The 19,620-nt window shown below is 50.8% G+C and overlaps 1 protein-coding gene across 5 annotated transcripts in view; it reads right to left on the bottom strand.

The window, feature by feature from the left end:
• CLEC16A (C-type lectin domain containing 16A) overlaps window positions 1-19,620 on the bottom strand; it is a 200,290-nt gene that overhangs the window by 148,963 nt on the left and 31,707 nt on the right. For 4 of the 5 annotated variants that reach the window (XM_028117471.2, XM_028117473.2, XM_028117474.2 and 1 more), the window contains 2 exons: window positions 17,477-17,590; window positions 1,891-2,122 (listed from right to left, as the gene is read on the bottom strand). In XM_028117471.2, coding sequence (XP_027973272.1) covers window positions 1,891-2,122; window positions 17,477-17,590 — 346 coding nt within the window. The remainder of the gene's footprint in view (window positions 1-1,890; window positions 2,123-17,476; window positions 17,591-19,620) is intronic. The other variant, XM_028117472.2, reaches the window with a different exon arrangement.

The following is a 19,620-nucleotide window of genomic DNA, read 5'->3' as shown; positions in this document are numbered from 1 at the left end:
ACTAAGCTCTAACATCAGCATCAAAGGTCCAAGCAAAACCTCCAGGGGAGATCCCAGGGCCCTGTCTGGTACAACCTGGCTGAGTGAGCACCCAGAACACAGGTTTTTGGAGGCTGGTGCACGTTTCTCCCCTTGCCCCCGGCACAGGACAGGCAGCCTCGGCATCTGGGGAGTAATCACCCCAATCCCAACAGCGAACTGAACGGCAGCCTGGCTGAGGCACAGAAGCCCCACACGCCAGAACCGGGCCACCGGGCTGACTCACTTCACTGTGTGATTGCGGCCAAGCCTGCCCTGTCCACACCAGGGTTAGTCATGGCCAGGCCTAGTTCAAGAGCAGCCCTTAAAAGGATTGGAATGAAAGAGGTAGCATCTTTCCAAAACAAAATCGACAAGAACACAGCGTTCAAAATGGGGTGAAATCCTCCTTTCTCCCCAGTGTGGCCACAGGACAACTAAACCCCAGGGTTTACGCAGTTTTCTCCTGTGTTTAAAAAAAGAAAAAAGAAAAAAGAGGCAAATAAGCCAACTAAGATGTCTTGCTTACCTTGCATTTGCCCCTCACCTCCCCACCAAAGTCATACTTGCTGGCATCCGTGTCCTGAGCCAAACAGGAATTCCTATGTCAAAATGCTTCCTGTGCACTTTAAACAGAAATAAAAGCATGCTGGGGATCTCAGCCTTAAAAAGAGGGCCGGGTGGCACCAGAGAAATGCTTTGGTTATACTTATCGAAATGGGATTGTGGCATTCCCCTGAGACCTGCCAAGAAAATCAGAATGGGGCCAGCAGGGTGGGGACGGGGCGGGTTTTGGCTCCATAATCGCAGCAAACTCCCCAAAACAAAGGAGTTCCCGGTCACTGATTTATGGAGCTACTCGATTTCCCAGCTTCAGAGCCCCCGGACCAGGGACTCACACAGTCCAGACCAACAGGCCAGCAACCGCTGCTGGCCTTGGAGGATTCACTACCAGCCCGCACCCAGGAGGACAGCCCACAGCGGGAGCTGAGGGACAGCCCGAGTCTGTCCTGCAAGCTGTGGTGGGAGCTCAGGCCCAGCAAGCAGAGCCCCCACCCCACTTCTACCTCATCCCCTGCTCCACCCCACGTGCCTGGGGCCGTGGCCAGACACCCCATCTGTGTGGCTGTGCAACCAGCCCCAAAACAAGAGCCTGCACAGCTGAAGCTTGCCTAATTCCAGAGCAGACACTGCTCTCCAGATCGAGAAGGTATTAGCATCTAAGCCAGAGGAAGGTGGAAATTAAACCAGAATCATCCCCAACACAAACCAAAAAGAGGAATGAATGATTCTGCTTTTTGAGCACATGTGCACCAAACCCTGGTGTACCTCACTCTAAGAACTTCGGACAAATCTTAATGTAAGAATCTAAAACATAATCGTATTAAAGGTATATAATCTCATTCAACGCGGGTTTTCTCCCTGCAGTGCACTGGAAATAATGACTCGTGTCAAAAATCAGCATCGCAGGTGACGGGGACTAACAGAACTGCAATAAACATGGTGAGGGCAGGAACGGCAGCAGATGCTTATGACACAGGCCAGGCACTGCTCCGAGCATGGGACACGTCCTAACTCATTTCATTCTCGTAATGACAAAGTAACTACCGTCTGCTAGCCTCTGTTTACTGATGGGGAAACCGAGGCACAGGGTTTCGAGTAAAGAGGCCTGCTCCGGGTCACCCCTGCGATGTGGGCAGGCCTTGCAGTGGACCTGCCCACAGCTGCCTGCAAAGGGCTGGGCCCACAGAGTGAGGTACACCGGCGTCGGGAATGGACAGACGCACCCACGGACACACAACAGGGACCAGACACAAGGGACAGCCTGGCTCGCGGCACAGGCACCAGGGTGGCGTTCACGGGCGCACTCACCTTCACTCTCCCCACTCGTCCTGATGCCTTTTGAACCACCCTCAGTACCTTTAGTCTTCTCAGCGTCTTCCTGGGCGTCCTCGGCGGGCCCCTTCTCCTCCTCGTCTTCCTCCCCAACGTTTTTGTAGTTGGGTCTCTTCTGCACCCGCCTCTTGCCCTTGTGCTTGTTCATCTCAAGGGAGCGCTCTAGCGTCTCGGTGGGCTTAATGAAGCACCGAATGCTGGGCTTGGCCTAGGGAAGTCAACACACAGATTGGAACCTTGGAATCTTGCCAGACGCCATCGTCAAGCTGCCTGAGAGTTGCTGCCCTAAGAAATTCTATTTTCGAAACAAAGGCTACCTCCTACTTTGTCATCAGGACTGTTACTAACACCACCATTGTTAAATCATCAAAACAATAGCACCAGCTACCATTTATTGCCCACCGCCCTAAGTCGGAAACTCTGTACTTTACCAACACCAGCCCTGTGCTTCCCAAAGGCCCCTCGCTTGTCTAGGAAACGCACTTCTGGTTAACATGCTTAGGGTATTTTGCATGTGCCAGATGCGCTCTAAGGGCTCTGACTGTACTAGCCTACTTGAACTTGACAACAGCCCCATGAGGTCGTCCTGTTGTTTCCCTCCCTTTACAGATGATAAAACTGAGGCTCAGAGGTGGTAAAGGACACATCCAAGGTCAAAGAGCCAGGGGGCAGCAGAGCTGGGATTCAAACCCACACCATCCTTCCAATTTAGGTCTTAAGTACAGCATGCTGGTGTTATTGACTTTTTAAAGATTTTATTTGAGGGGCGCCTGGGTGGCTCAGTCGGTTAAGCAGCTGCCTTTGGCTCAGGTCATGATCCCAGGGTCCTGGGATCAAGCCCCACGTCCAGCTCCCTGCTCAGCGGAGAGCCTGCTTCTCCCTCTCCCTCTGCCTGCCATTGTGCTCTCTCTCTGGCAAATAAATAAATAAAATCTTTAAAAAAAAAGATTTTATTTATTTGAGAGAGAGCGAGTGAGCACACAAGCAGGGGGTGGGGCAGAGGGAGAGGGAGAAGCAGGCTCCCCGCTGAGCAGGGAGCCCAAAGCAGGGCTCGATCCCAGGACCCCAAAACCATGACCTGAGCCAAAGGCAGCCCCTTAATTGACTGAGCTACCCAGGCACCCCTAACTTCTACTTTAAATATATTTACTTTAAAAGAAGCTGTATACTGCTACAGGGCATGAAAAACCAGTGTATCCCACTGTTGTAAAAGTAACAGAAAAGAAAAAGCAAGGTGTACTGGATGTAGCCAAATGCTGGCTCTTTAGAAAGGGAGCTTGGCAAGTACCAGCAGGAAGTTAAAGCTCATCCCCAAAGGAAGCTGGCCCCAAACAAAGAAGCTCTTCCCCGAGAAGTCAGGAGGCTTTCTAAGAGAAATGAAAGAGGCCTGTGTGCTGCGAGTGGCTCATGCCCCATCCTGTGGGAAACACACAGTTTTATCTCAGTCCAGGTAATAAACAAGAGGTAGACAGATTGCCACTCCCATTTCATAGATAAGAAAACAGAGGCTCCGAAGGACAAAGTGACGTGCCTGATGTCACACAGCTCCTGAGCCAAGAGTCAGACTTGGAGCTGAAGCCTGCCCAATCCCAAAGCTCAAGGTCCTCCTGAAATAAGGGTGCTTCATCAGGAGCTCAAACTCAGTTCCAGGCTCAGTACCCTTTAAAAAGTGTTTACATGCAAATGGACCGGGTCTAGCAAGGAAAAAAAAAAACAAACAAAAGAAAACTGGTCTGTTTGGGGCAGGATTCTGACTGAATTATTCTTCTCTTTTCAGGACCTGGATGATGTCCAGACATCATTTTGTCATTAAAAAAGAAAAAAGTTTTAAAGAAAACGTTTCCATTATCTTGATATGGTTTATCCATCTTCTGAATTTACCCCCAACCAACCACCAACTGTACTCTGGGGGCCACCGTACCTTGCCAATAAGTGGAATGTGCCCAAGGAGCACAGATTAATTTCAATAACGCTCAAAACAAAACCTAATTGGAAGCTAAATTAGCATCCAAATCCACACATTAATTTTCATTTACTCATTTTGGATTATTCATCCACAAAAATGACAGATAAATTGAGATAGGATTCTACTGCCCAGGAAACCCAGATAGCGCATTACAGACGCCAACGACAGGGAGCCCAGAGATGGGAGCCCCCCAAGCATGCACCACTTGAGAGACAGCATCCATCAGAGCCCACTTAGGATGCTGTGTGATAGAACACAGCCCTGGACAGCCCCCTCATCTTCTGCTGAAGGACTCGAACCCAGGAAATTAGGGTCCCAAGATAAAGTCACTGCTTCCTCTGATCACCACATACTCCCAGTGAATCTTAGAGTATGCCATATGCAATTAAAGCTTTCCGAAACAGAAAACCAAGACTAAATGCAGAGCAAAACATCACCCGGTTAGAAGGTCTAAGCAAAAATTCACGTGGATGGGTGTAGAAACCTCTCCCCTAGCTCTTTATGAACTCGGATATACAGAAGTGGCAGAACAAAGGGAAGCGAAACAATGTGTGAGGCCCAGGGCTGCTCAGAGCAGTCCGATCCCCAGCTGAACCCTGCCATGAACTATGAGTCCTCTCTGAGCATCAGAGTCCTTGTCTAAAACACAGGGCAGATAATTCCGGCCTCCTAGAACTACACGTAAGCATGGATGTAAAAGTACTTTCATTAAGCATCCAACATAGGAGAGTCACCTTCCTCTCCCTGCCACCTTAAAAAAAAAAAAAAAAAAAGATAAGAATCAACTGTGAAAATAAATTTAAAAACTTTCCAAAGGGATCTGCTTTTCTCGACGGTCAGGTGTTGGGAGGACATGTTTACTGGGGGAAATTTCAAACCTTTAAAATGCAACCTACCCAGTGAACAGCTGGAAATAACCTAAATGTCCATCAAGACGGGAGTGGTTAGGTAATTACGGTCTGTCCACAGAATGGGAATCCACATACATGTTAAAGAGACCCAGGTCTTTTTGTACCTACGTGCGCGGATTCAGAACGGGTACCTGGGTAGAAAAGCAAGAGCGGGGAGCTCAGTAGGGGCCCCTGCAGGTAAAGCTTTTCAAAGGCCACATGTGATGCTATGAACTGCTTTTCCTGGAAAGTGGCCTACGAATATCTCAGGATTTCATCTCTGGGGGATAAAGAAGGCAGGTGGTTCTGTGTGTGCACATGCACACAAGCAAGCTTGCATTTTTTCATTTCTAGACCTTCCTGTTTGGTTTGAAATGTCTAATCCTGTACACACGTTAACTTTTTAAAAAAAAATCATCAGGAATCATTTAGCATTAGAATTTTGGACTTTATTTTTCCTTTTTTTTTCCTCTTTTATATTCAAAAGCCTGGTTGTGCTTTTCTTAAGGCTAATAGTATCAATACCCCGCAGTTACCATGGAGAAGCTGACAGGGCCTGGCTGGGATACGTGGACAGAAATTCATGATTGCTCCTGCTGCTCCCATCAAGAGCCTCCTGGCTGCCGGCCTCCCAGGAATCTGTGTGTGACAGTGGACAATCCCAGGTGTTCCAGATGGAAAGCCCCCAAGAGAAGGTCCCATCCACCTTACACCCGCCCCCTCCAATGCTCTCAACACAAAACGCAGGGCAGGGCCTCAGTGGGCTGCTGCTAAGTGAATTCATGGCTGCCTGTACCCATACAGAGAACAACAAAGAAGCAAAGTGAGGGACGGAAGAAAACAGGAGCCCGACAGCCTTGGGAGATTAACTTCAGCACAGGGCAAGAGCAAGCGCGGTGAAACTAACCAAAAGGGGAAAAGCTCACTCCAGAGTCAAAAATCAGGAGGCCTTTGGGTTTATCTTCTCATGAAGTGAGCCCACCATTCATGTCCCAGACTAAAGTATTCCACAAATCAGGTCTATGGTTCCCAAATGCTGCAAGTTCGGGTTTTGCCAAGGGCTCATCTACCAGGGACCTGGAGCTTGAGCTGTAAGAGGAGTGTGGAGATACGGGGCCCTCCTTGCTGCAAGGAGAGATTCTGCCAGTTACCCAACCAGGGGATGTAGGTGGAGCGGTCCTGGACTCTGGGGCTGGCCATTTAGGCTGGCTTCTGGGGTCAGAGCCAGCAGCAGGCCAGGAGTGTGATTTTAGGGGTGGCCCAAGGGCCAAACCGCTCCCTAAAGTGTCTGCTTCTGCCTGCTCGTTAACAACACCTTATCTAGTCTCCACCCCTCCACCCTAAGGCTTCCATCCTTGTTTAAAAGGTAAATACTCCAGGGGCGCCTGGTGGCTGGCTCAGTCATTAGCGTCTGCCTTCGGCTCGGGTCATGATCCCAGGGTCCTGGGATCGAGCCCCCCAAAATAAAAGGTAAATACTCCAGAAGCTGACTCCCCAGGGGTCCACAGTAACTAAAAGGCCTTTCGGGGCTGCAGAATTTGAGAGCCGACTCTGCATGGACAGGGAGAGGGGTCTGAGCCGGGGGTCAAGAAGGAGGACACAAACACCTAAGGCCCAGGCACTGGACCCAGGAGAAGCAGCAGCACCACCAATGCCCCAGGTGTCAAACAGAACGCCCTCCGTCAGGCCAGGGACAGCCCCCTAGAAAGGCCACATGCAGACGGCACATGAAAAAGCAAGCTGCAATCCAGCAGCCCATCCAGGATTCCATTTACAATTAAAAAACCAAAATTATCAATTCAAACATGTCCATCTGTATCGTGTTTTCTGGTGTAGAGAGATCTGTGCATGGTAGGTAGTGCACACAGCAAGATCTGGAAGGTGACACATGCTCTGAACAGTGGTCCCTTCTGAAGACAGTGAGGCTGGGGGAACTTTCACTTTCTCTTCTAGTTGTTTCTATGTCATCCAGTCATTGGGCCTTGGCCAAGAAAGTATTACCAATACCATTCAAATGTAAAGAGTACCTTTAAAGAAAGTACCTAATGCCACCGAACTCCATGCTTAAAAATAGGTAATCCATTATTTTTATATGTATTTCACCACAATTTTTTTAAAAGGCACCTTTAGAAAGGAGGAGGGGTTAGAGACTGAGAATGAGCGACTAGAAATGTCTTCTATCTTGCCCTAAGTTACACACAAATGCAATCGTAAGCACAAAGCCACTGACGCACCTAAGGTCACTGCACTTTATGTTACCCCTCGACTTAAAAAACATTCACCTACAGAATTTTCAAGGAAATCAGATGGTCCTAATGCCCTAAATACAAGCTAGGAACAAATCAGACAAGTCTGGAAGCTGGATGCACAGCCGTCACCGGGGGACTGACCTCACTCACGGAGCCAGAGCAAACACCAGGAGTGCTGCAGCCCTGGGCCTGCCTGTGTGGAGCCCACAGCCTAGCCAGCAGCAGGCAGTGCCTACCATGTGTCCACGTGGACACTGGAGGCATGGAGGAAGAAGTGAGGAACTATGCCAGGTTGGGGGGGGGGGCGAGGGGGAAGCGCAGGAAGGCTTCACAGAGAAGGAAATGACTGGTCCAAGTCTTGAATGGTAGGTAGCAGGAGTTTACCAGAACACTTGGGAGGAGAGGAGAACGGTAGGAAGGCCAGCTCAGAGCTCCAGCCATTCACCCTTTGTTTCTGACAAGACCAGGGTCGCTGGAGCTGGTGCACCTGGTGACTGTAGTGGTGCTCCGGAACACGACATGCTGCAGGCACACAGGAAGTCAGGGGGTGGAGCTGGGCCAGTGGGTGGCCCCTCCAGTCACCGGCCCCTGATGGAGTTCACGGTACTCAGCCTGGGAAGAGCTGTCAGGGTACCCCTGCCTCTGTACCTGGTAGATCCGACCTGCTGAGTGTGTTTCTTTGTACCTACTCAGTGGTTCGGTAAGGTGGAGAGAAGGGAGTGGGCAGGAAAAGCAGCATGGGGACAGCAGGTAGGCCGCTCCGGGAAGAAGAGGCTGGTGGCTAGAGAGGGCAGGTAAGGGCTAGGACAGGTGACGTGGCCGGTGTCTGGCTCTGTAGGAGCTATCGCAATGATCTAGGAAAGCTCACCTTCCAGGCTCTCCCAGGCCTAGCCTGCTCACCTTCTGAGGAAGCAACTAGAATCCTTTTGTTCAAATAGCTCTGATAGGGATTTGGGAACTAGGAGCAATGTCTTCCCCCTAAGAAAGGGGGCAGACCACGCTAACAAAAACATGCCCAACATAAGGGCAGACCCAAGTCCAACCTCATTCTCACTTACTGGCCCAGGGGCCCTAACCAAATGCGTCTGTCTCTCCCGAGTCAAACAGAGACCATAGTGGCTCCATCGCATGCTGCCGTGAGCTAAAATGAGTTCCCGAATGCAAACATGCCCAGCAGCATACCTGCCACTTTCTGCTCGCTGGCGTTCTGGCTTGTGAGTGGGCGGGACTCAGTCTCCCCAAAGAGCTCCTGGGGCCTTGGGCAGCCTCCCCAACCTCCAGCCTCGGGGGCCGGGACTGGAAGAATGTGCGGCACCAAGGGTGGGATCCGCAGGGACGCTGGAGCAGCCAGAGTCCAGGCTCAGGGTCCCTCCACTCTCCAGCTTCTCCCACGGCCTCGGTTCCGACAGGCACCAACGGACCTCACAGCAGCACCTCCCCCACAGGGCTGCTGTGAGGGGCCAAAACGTAGCACACCTCCTTGTTACCTGTTTCCAGGTGCTAATGACAATTACCGATGCCCCGTGGGCAACGGAAAGGTGCTGTGAGCACTTTACAGACACTGACTTGCTTTATCCTCTGACAGCCGACTAGGGGAGGGAGGGAGCTGCAGAGGGCAAAGGACTGGCCCAAGGTCACCCTCTTGGCAGAGGCACAGCCAGAGCCAGGATCTGGATCCAGGGAGTGTGGCTTCAGTGCCCATGGGCCTGACGGATGGGCAGCGCTGCTCCAGCATTCACGCCCTCCAATGCCAATGTGGGGCCGGCCTCCCACAGCGCCCCAGTCATGCTCATCATAGCAGCAGGTGGGCCCGCGCCGCAAAACCTCAGGGGTGGTTGGCATACCACTCACCTCCTGACCTGACCATCGTGACAGCCACCCACAATGTGTAATTATTCCCCGTTTTGTCTCATATACACAGGGCTCCGAATGTCACAGGGGGTCAGGCCTGAACCAACCATAACCAGCAGCAGGTGGCTTTTCAACCAGCCGTGAAGGGAAGCTCAGCTGATAACCGCTGCAGAATGAGCCTCTTCTCATTCCAGAAGGTGGAGATCAGCAAGCAAACATCAGAGAGCATAAACACGAGGCCAGTCCCCGGGAGCGCATGCCCCATGCCGAAACCCGAGTAACACGGGGCTGCTGAACGGAGGCCAACACATGTCCGGAACACACAACTGCAGCCACATCAGTGAGGCAACTGGACAATGCTGCCAAATGTAAGGGGGGAAATAAAACCCATTGGGGGAAACGTGAAGAGCTAACAGGCCACTTCTGTTAACGAGAGGAGCGTGGCATTCTTCTCTGTGAATTGGCCAATTAGCAGGGAGTGTTACAGCTGCAGAGGCAAAAAACCAGAGAGATGCCCATCGATCTGGCACCACAACAATCTCAGAGCTCCGAGGACTCGCACTGCATGCACGCCGGGCACTGTGCCTATGTGAGAAGCAGCAGGTAACAGCAAGATGGTGGTGGGACCGCCTAGAAAGCAAGCTCTGGGGAGCTGCCAGGCCCGTGCAAGGCCAGCCTCGTCTCATCCCCGGGCCAAGTCATTTCTGTCCCCCTCAACGCCTAGTGCTGCCTGGTCTGTCCCTTCAGTGCTGTGCCTGGCATTCAACCAAAAGCTAATGAGTCCTAGGGGAGAAATTAATTGTAAGATACTTAGGATGGAAGAGGTGCATTCAAGGCTCATGCAAAATAAAATACACTCAGTAAACGACAACACACCAAACACTTGTGGGGTATTTCTTCAGGAAGAGTGTTTTACTGGAACTTATTTTCTAGAAAGAAGTAGCCGTGGGATACTAGGACCTCCCAGTTACCCCAAACATTTGGCCCAGAAGCCCACACGTCATGCTCAACTGGGAGTGACTATCACTGCAGACAGTGATGGAGGGCACAAAACAGAAGCAGCATGGGGAGTCTGGGGCTGGATGCCTGCAATCCCCTGGTGCTGGGGGAGGACAGGATGATCACCTAAGCTCTGGGGGTGTCGGCTAGCTCATGCACAGAATGTGACAATAATACCACCACACTCTCTGGGTTATCAAGAGCCTAGAAGGAAGGGTCAAAGGAGATGAATGAGATGAGAAACGCCCCCTCTCCCACTGACCCAGTATTTATGGCATAGCGGCCCCTGTTCTGATCCTAGCCAGCCAGCTCATCCCCACCAAGGTCTCTGATTCACCATTTTCCACACCTTGCCCATCACAACCCGCCCTCTGCCCTCATGACCCCCAACTCAGCTCTTCATTCTTCAGTCCTCCAACCCAACAAGGACACCTCCTCCAAGAGGTCTTCCCTCACCTTCATCTCCCAAAGCTGGTTCCTGTTTCTTCCCAGATCCAAATCTTCAATCTGTATTGACATGCTTATTTACTGTCTGTTTCCCCCTACCAGAATGTCAGGACAGGGACCTCGTCTGTCTCGTTCGTCCTGTATCCCAAGGCCAGCACAGCGCCTGCCTGGAACGTGTGGGTGCTCCAGAAACACATGTGGGAGGGGAAAGAGGGGTGAGCAAGCCAGCCAGTCTGACACACAGGAAGTGCTGAACAGAGGGGCACTGCCCTTACTGGGGAATGACCCATCGTGGTAGTGGGACCAAGGCAATACCATGTGAGCCAATAAAGCCCTGTAGCGTTCTTTTCCCTTCTCTCTGTTCATGAAGCTGGAGGTTTCCAGCAGGGTCCCCTGGGGTAAGGTTATGAGCATCACAGCAAATGGTCAGCAGGCACTCAATCTCAGGATGGCCAGGAACTCTGAACTCACTGGGGAAACCCCACCAACTGTCTCCTGGGATTTGAGTTATGCCCACCCGCCTCGCTCGTGGTCTTCAGTTGGGCAGTGAGTTGATTCACACCACTCCCCTCCTGGCCCACAGTCATTAAACCACTGGAGCTTCAAGGAGGGAAGTGAACGGAGTGGCTCTTTTCTCACCCGTGCGCGGCCCCCCAGCCTCCCGTCAGACAAGGCACCCTGAGCAAAACCAAGCTTCCCGGTTGGAGGATTTCAGCACGGGCCAAGACTGGATTTCTCTGGCTCGTTACACACAAGGCACTCAATTCCCTCATGGAGATTCGTTATTTCAAGACAACTAACGTTTACTGCAAGAGCCACGCTAAACACCCAGGACACAAAGGTTACGATGTTCCCATTCCTCCCGATCTAAGCTCCAGAACCTCCCAATGGCTTCCAAGGCACCACATGCCTCAGAGGCTTGTTCCCTCCCTGACCTCACCCTACTACACTCTGCCTTGCTGAGCTGCTCCTTGCTGTTCCTCTGACACACTAGGCACATTCCTGCCTCAGGGCCTTTGCACTGACTGCTCTTTCTGGCCAAAGCACTCTTCCTGTTGAAATCTACATGACTCACTCACTCACTTCCTTCACATCTATGCTCAATTGTCATCTTCCTAATGAGCCCTAACCTGGCCACTCTGTGGAGAACTGCACCCCACTCAAGCCTCTTAGCGCTGCCCCCTCTCCCTTCTCTGCTTTACTACTGTTGCTTTTCTAAATCACTAATTGCGTTCTAACACACTCCAATATTTACTAATAGTTTCATTGCTCCTCTCTCTCTGAAGCTCCTAGAAGCTCTGGGAGGTCTGGGGTCTTTGTTTTGTTCCCTACTGCACTATGGTGCCTAGAACAGCGTGTGGTACCTGTCCAATAATTATTTGTTAAAAAGATGAATAAGTAATGCTGACCCGGCTTCAAGAAACTCAGAGTCTCGTTAAAAAACTCAAATGCCCACAGGGGCCAGGCGGCTGATAAAAACTAACCAAGTTCCTGGAGAGACACACTGGAAGAAGTGGGCGCCTCATTTTTCTGTCCCCAGTCCCGATTTTCCAACTTTTCACAGAAACCTGGAAGAATTGACCAATGGCTCAAGGCAGACTAGGGACGGTCCCCATTCAACACTGGGGGAGGGGTTGGGGGGGGGAAATGATAATACCTCACACCAGGCAGCAAGCAGTCTCCAGCCTTGGGGCCACCCCAGCCTGGTCTGTGTCATGCTGCCCAGCAATTGCAGAAAAGCCATCTAGGGTCCAAGTCACGAATCTTCTCCACTCCCACCTCGCCCATGCTGCTTTTCCCTGTTGGCTCTTCCAATATATGGCCATTCCAAGAACCCCTGGCCCTTCTTGGGCCCACTGGACCAGGACCGGCCTCCCTGGCCCTCAGGTGCAATCCCCTGCAGTGCTGGCTAGAGGCTATCCCCCAGTGAGCCTCCACGCTATGGGACTTCCGTCCATTGTCCAGCCCCACCTGCATAGGAGAAAGGAAGAGGTGACTTTCTAAGAGGTCTCTCATCCGCAACAGCACCCTACTTGGTAAGTGGAAAGTGACGCACTCTGGATTCTCTTTGATTCTGTCACATCCTCTTACGCATGAATCAGCACCTCCACACTCGCTACTTCTGCAGGCGACAGTGGTGATGGGAACTACCATTCCATTTAGGGATTACAGGAGAGACCACAATGGCCCCGCAAGAAAGAAAGAATACACAATGAGTTTGAATTCTTTTGTGGGAATGTTTGTATCTGTGCCAATTAAGGCCTTTGATTTATAGTGGTCTATTTTTTCCTTCGGTGTGCACCATCAGCCCTCTCCCAGAAGCCTCTTACCACTTTCAGGAAAAAGAATGTGTGTGCTTCAGAAGCCGCATTGATTAGCCAGGGATCTTGAGTAAGGTCAGGGTCACTGAGAGATTCAGGGTAACTGTCACTTGGGCTGCAAAGGGGGCTACTCTGCATGATGCATTCACTGCGCAGGAGGCTTGGCTGCCGTCTGATTCAAGCCTGGTTTGCAAAGACAGCCCTGCAGCAGTGACCAGGGGACCCAAGCCAATGACTAGTGCTCTGCTTCTGCAAACATGGAAGCAGAGGAGGCAGGCTGCTAGGTTCTCAGCTGCCAGCTCCATATGCTTTGACCCGATGAGTGCTCTGCTAGCAGCAGATCCAGCTCCCAGGAAAGATGGGTGTCATGCAGAGAACTGGCGGCTAACATTTGAGGTGTGCACTCAGGCACTCTTTGGGATCCTCCCAGAATCATCCGGAGACCATTCCAACTGGCTGAACTGGTGCCTACAGAGGGGTGGTCGACATCCTCGTCTGGGGACAAACGAGCCTATTCTGCACCCAGGATTCTCAGTCCCCATTCTGAATTCACAGCCAGCCAACCACAGGAACACACCTAAGCTGGTTAAGCCTTTGCACTTTCCAGAGATCGATTCTGGGGCTGGCTAAGTTGCAGGGCCAGAAATGCACAGAGCTCAGCCCACTGCCAAGAAAAGGCAACACTTAACAATTAGTGCTATAATTGTCATTGTTGTTGCTACCACCCGGCCCTCAGTGCCCTCAGCGTCTCTAGTCATAAGGCATCTCCCTAAGGGGTGCTCTCAGAGTGCCTCTACCTTAATCATCCCAAGAAGGAAGGTCCCAAGCAGGGGACTCGGGGGTTGCTGCATGGCTTCAGAAACTAAGATCATTGTAACGATAACATCTAATATTTAGGTCTTGATGTGCACTAAGCTTTAGGAGAAGCACTTTACCCTGCATGTAATCCTCTCTGCAGACCCATGCCCATTATTCTAATTGGAGAAGAGAGGAAACGGATGCCTGGGGAGTGGACTATCTTGCCCTGGGACATACCTAGTGAGACCAGGAGCCGGGATTTGGGGGCCCTGAGCAGCCTGACTCCAGAGTCCACTCCGCTAGACTGTCCCGTAAGGCGGGATGCACAATAGTACCAAAAGCAATCGGCCCTAACACTCCTCCCCCAAAGCCTGTCACGGAGCAAAAAGGTGGCACGTGAGGGTCAGGCTCTGAAGCTATTTCTGTTTTGAGAGTCACTAAGAACATCACAAGAACCCTTGTGACCCGACCCCCAGTTCACCCTTCGAGTTGCTCATTCCCGCAGTGAGTGTCCCTGAGTATCTCTGGCAAGCCCAAGATGGCACAGGTGACGTCAGCATCTCCAGGACAGGGCCCCCTCCACTAACGGGGCATGGGAAGCCCAAAGAGGCCAGGGGTCGCATCCTTACTATGCACCACTGCGTCTCTGCTGCGGAAATGGACTGAATGAATGCAAAACAAAGGAAACTATTCCACAGAAGCAGAGGATGAAAACAGGCCCTTAAAAAAAAAAAAAAAAAAAGCACCTGTAGGTAACGATGCATATCCCATAATCTCATCTATGTGTTCATGTTGCAAAAAATAACGAGACGTTAGCAGTTTCAGGATTAGTGTTCTCTTACTCTATTTCCCTCAACAAGAAACAGGATCTGCTCTGCATTAGAATTATAGCAAGAACTGGCTCTTAGCAGGAACCATATGATTTTAATGCACAGATGAATTTCAATTAGACATTTACCTAACCATGCTGATGTGTTTTAAATTTAACCCTAAATTACAGACTTTTCAAATAACTCTGCTCTTCCCTCTGCTTCTCTCTCTTCAATTTTGGTTTGGTTTTGTGAAAGGTCTGCTGGTAAAAATGAAGCAATACCAGTAACTTATCTACAAATTACGGGAAGGAGAAAGTAGGTTAAAAAAGATCAAGAAACTTAAAACGAGCATGATCAAACCACATCCGAGTTAGGCAGGAAACAATAGGAGACTGTTCTTGCTCAGAGGGAAGGAAGGTGAATCTTACCAGGACTATTGTCAAGCAAGTCATAAATGGGGTTCACCTCCACTCTACCCAAGTTTCAAGTGCAGTCATCCGAACACAACAAAGTTCGATTCTGCACCCAGGGAAAGGCGATACCCGGAAGCAGAAAGCTGACACTTTCACTTGGGCTGGCAATTCCTTCCACACTCAAAACAATCTCATTTTTGGTTCAGGCGTCCACTACAACAAGCAGTTGTGTGTCTATCACAATGGAGGCAGGAACTTCATCCCAAAAGGAGGCCGGCGGGAGAAAGAACAGATCTCCTAAGGCTCCCTCTCATTAGAGGGTTCAACCAAAGTGGGTATCCCAAGCTGAGCGGTCGCCAGGAACTTTGTGCAATTTGCTTTTGCTCAAATTGCAAACCCCAAGCGTTGAGGCCAGTATCCTGCTGTGACACTGTACTAGAGTTTTGTAAGATGTAACCACTAGAGGATGACCAGGGCAAGGGGTATGATTATTTCTCACAACTGCATGCCTATCAATCGCAATGAAAAAACCTGCAAGCCCCAGCACCCCAAAGATCTCTGCGTTCATCTCTTGGAATACCAAGTCGAACTTTGGCACTGAATGTCTTACAGGAAGACCTTCTGGGACAAAGCCTGAGCAGTGACCAAAGAAAGTCCAAAGGGACTCAGCACATCCCAGCTTGCTATTAATGTAAATGCCGTACGGGTCTGTAGAGGCTGCATGGGGAGGGAGCACGTCCGATGGCAAACACATGCCCCGTCTGATGGCGGGGGCCGCCTCGGAGAAGCTTGCTGCGGAAACATGCGTATAATGGGGACCAGACCTGCTGACTGTTCAACGCAATCCCGAAATCTGGAGTTATATGTGGAACTTCCTAAATGTTAAAGTTGGTCATCCATAAAATTTTCTTTTAAATACTTCAAAGACCAAACCAAACAGTTCTGAGGGCTGGACTGGACCCGTCAGGTACCTGATGGACACTTTCGATATATTTCCCTCCCATCCTCACCAACAGCCCTCTGGAGTTGGACCTGCTCCGCCTGTTTTCTAAATGGGGTGAAACAATGTGCGTGAAGGGAGCTGGCAGGCCTCAGCAGCTCGGACTGGGAGGCCCCATGGGTTCTGTGGAGTCAGCATGCCACCGTTTGCGTTCAGTCGGCAAGACAGAGTTTAAGAAAGTTGCAGAGAAATGTCTCCAGCTCCATAAACACCAAGTCAGTTCCATGTGTGCTCATCTATGGTGTCCTGGCACGGGCCCCGAGGGGAGCCCTTCCCGGTTCAGTATTCGTCACCCCTGTCGCCGCTAGGTTACATCCTCTCGCCAAAAGCTACTCCTTCCCTTTAGAGCACTTCTAAGACTTGCGATAGTACATTTGTTTGTCTATTTGATCAACATCGGTCTCTCCTACTGGGCTATAAAGCTCCAACAAGACAGACTATTTAGGATTTTGTATATCCACAGAGCTAACACAGTGCCTAATCTAAAGAAAGGGCTTAATAAACACTTGTTGAATGAATCAAAGAAGGGATAGGCCAGACAGGGGCCATGAAAGGGCCCCATTCAATTCAGCTGAACTAATGCCACCACCACCAAGGCCAGAAAGTTTCTGGGAACCTTTTCAGAGGCTCTATGACTCCCTTCAACAGCCAAAGGGGGCCCAGCCAAGCCGCCACACACCAGAAAAACCAGCAGGGCAGGGACTCCTGTCACTGCACTCCGGGCGGTCCTGGCCTTTCGCACTACAGGATCACACTCCACCCACCTGCTAGCTCAGGTATGGCAACAGAGTCGACTGCCCAAGGGCAAACCTAGCCCTGTTACCTTTGTGCCTATTGCCTGAGAAACCGGTTGCAGAGATAGTGCTCCCCAAACAGCCTTTGTGTGAGACACTGTGCTCATCTCAGATACATATGCCAAGCCCAAGCTGCAACAGATACAAGGAGACAAGGTGCCTGCCAGAGCTGCTTAAAGCTGCTGCAAGCAGAGGGAACCTGGGGCAAGGGCCTTCCAGGGTGCAGGTACGGTAAGGTCATAGGGACAGAGGCAGAAACACAGGGCATGCTGGGGGAAAAGCAAGCTGGACTGGTACCAAGGAAGCCTGGAGCTCAGGACACAGGAGCAGGATAGTAGGAGGGAAGACAGGCAGGAGACACAGGGGCCAAGCTGGGAAAACCTGGGAAGAAATCATAACACCAGTCTCAGGAGTCTTCCTTTAGCAGAGTGCAAAATGCACAAACGTGCACAAACTGTAGATGTGCTCTGTTTAGGCCACAGCTGGGTGATCGTTTAAAACTCGCGAGTGTTGGCATTCAAATGCAGATTTCCAGCTTCTCTGGAAACATGAGGAAACCAGGAACTACTGCACCCATATTCCTGCAGAACTGACAAAGGATGCATATGCTCTCCAATTTGCCACAGTCCCCACCCTTCCCTACTGTTCTCTCATGGGGGCCCACATCATGCATAGATGTTCTCTGTCCAGCCTCTGTAGGTATTTGTGCCTTAGACAAGTATCCCCTCATTCCGTCCCAGTAACAGTGTCTCACAGATACATAACCTGGGGCCCAGAGCAGTACGATTTCCTGTTCAATAACATACGATCAATCAGATCCACTCAGTACCCAACCCAGGTTTTCCTGGGTACACATTTCAAGACTCTGATTAGGTTCCTTGAATCCCAGACCAGCTTACACATCATCATTGCTGTAGAGGCAGAATGTTGCGGTTTCTGGTTTTAGAGAAACACACGCATGAGCAAACTGAGCAGCGGCTTCTTATCAAGGTCTAGGAACAGTCCCAACGCTAATGACTTACACAACTTCTCTGAACATCCTGTTCGGTCTTAGCGTACATCTCAGAAAGATCACCATTCAGAATGACTTCAGCTAACGAGTTCACCAGGGGTGCGTGATGTATAATTAGGAAGACCTGGTGAGAAAGAAGACATCGGATTTGCATTAAAGCCTGCAATCTCTCCACCTCTCCCTTTCTGGATCAGAAACAACTAGGTTGGGCTACTTAGGCCCTGTGTTGAGCAGCATTCCCCATGAAGCAAAATCCAAAGAATGGATCCCATTTAAGAGAAGCCAGTGATGCCTCTCTCCATCCAGGGTCGGCCCCTCCTTCATTCAGACTGTTGCCTATTTGGCTGGCTGCTCCCCAGCGGAAGGAAGTGCATTAAAGCAAGACTGTCCCTCATGGCTGGGGGAAGCCAAATCCGGCTGATGTGGAACAACGTGGGAAAGCAGCAGCCAAACCAGCACACTCCTTCCTCTCCACAGGCATTTTAGTGTCAAATTTGATTATGCTAAGACTGGAAGGCACCAACCCAGCATTTCAGTTATAGACGGGAAGAAGGGGCCGGCGAGTCTTGTTCTAATCAAGGACTTGGCAAAGGGTCGGCTACCCAGAGATTCCATCGCTGGAACGAGCTCTGACCCCCGCAGTGGGTTTCAGCACACCAAGATTTCATGGCAGCGATGGGAGGTGTGGACGCTGTGGGGAAGGAAGGCCACACGAGCCAGAGTCAGGCCTAGTTGTGCCAGCATGCAAAATCAGAAGGCGCTGCGCTGTCTGGGATGGCCCTGCTACCCCACCCTGTTGCCCAATGCTCAGAAGAACAGCTTTGGGAATCAGAGTATTCAAAGCTGGCTCAGACACACCTGCTACTTTGTTTGAAAATATAAAGACAACGCCAGTGGTGTAGCACAGCTTGGGACATACCCACCATTTTTACAGAAAAAGGGTGTGTGTGCATATCTGCATTTGCTTACATACACATGGAACAGGATTTCTAAACCCTGGCGCTATTATGCGGCCATAATTCCTTATTGCGGGGGGCGGGGGGGCTGTCGTGTGCATTGTGGGATGTTTGGCAGCATCTCTGGCCTCTACCCAAACAAACATGTCTCCAGAGGTTGCCAAACATCCCGGGGTGGGGGCGGCAAAATCACCCCCAGTTAAGAACCCCCTGCAGGCAATGTCTCTGGAAGGGCACAGGAAAACCCTATAACTATACTTATCTCTGGGGACAGAAATCAGGCAATGAAGCAAAAGTAGAAAGGAAACTTGGTTTTCACCTGTTTGAACTTTTTAACTTAAAAAATTTATTAAAAACAAACATTGTTAAAAAAAGAAGAAGAAGAAGAAGAAGAAGAAGAAGAAGCAGCAGCAGCAGCAGCAGCTAAGCCAGACACTGAAACACTCCTGCATCTGGGCAATGGCACCTGGTGCCTGGGGGACGGGAGTAAGAGGGAGACTTCTAGAACGACAGCATCCCCGGTCACACTAAATTAGTGTCATTAAGGTGAATTTTCTGGGTTTTATAGCTGTGCTTATTAAATAATTTGTAAGGGTGCTTTGACGGAGGCACAAAAGATATGAGATTTCTACCTGATTTGAGGTTTTCACACATTTGGGGCATCAATATGAAAAAGCTAATTGAAAACGCAGGGGAGGATGGGCCCTGTGGCTCCAGCTGAGGATGCCAAATCACATGCTATGCTTTTTGTGAGATACTGAGACAAGTCATTTGGTGCCTGAGCTGCTAGTCCTTCTCTAAGAAAACAGGAGCAAAGGGGTTCTCAGAGAAGGGGCGTGGCCTGACCCCACGCTCCTGAGAGGAGACTCTGCCCATGCAATGCTCCAACAGCTACAGGGTCCTGGGAGTGCTTTCCACGGGATTCCTGTGGCTGAGCATCTGGCTGCTCAGGTCCTGCCAGACTCCCAGAATCCCAAGCAGGAGGTTCGGGCAGATTTGTAATGAGGTGGCAGAAAAGGGTGCCAGGAGAGGCTGGGGTTTGCATGGAGCTCCGTCGCACAGAGGGGCATTCAGAAGGAGTGGGAACCGGTGCAGAGCTCCAGGCAAACAGAGCCCCCAGCATAAGACTCTGAGAGGGGAGCAAGGAGCAGGCCGCGTGTGGACCCCGACTGGCTTAGCCACCAGGGGAGGCCGGGGC

Source organism: Eumetopias jubatus, unplaced genomic scaffold (assembly GCF_037043125.1).
Source record: "Eumetopias jubatus isolate StellerSeaLion01/CBP00866 unplaced genomic scaffold, mEumJub1_p1.0 scaffold_12, whole genome shotgun sequence".
Lineage (NCBI taxonomy): Eukaryota > Metazoa > Chordata > Mammalia > Carnivora > Otariidae > Eumetopias > Eumetopias jubatus.
Note: the sequence above shows the minus strand (reverse complement) of the source record. Positions and strands in the feature narration are given on the sequence as shown.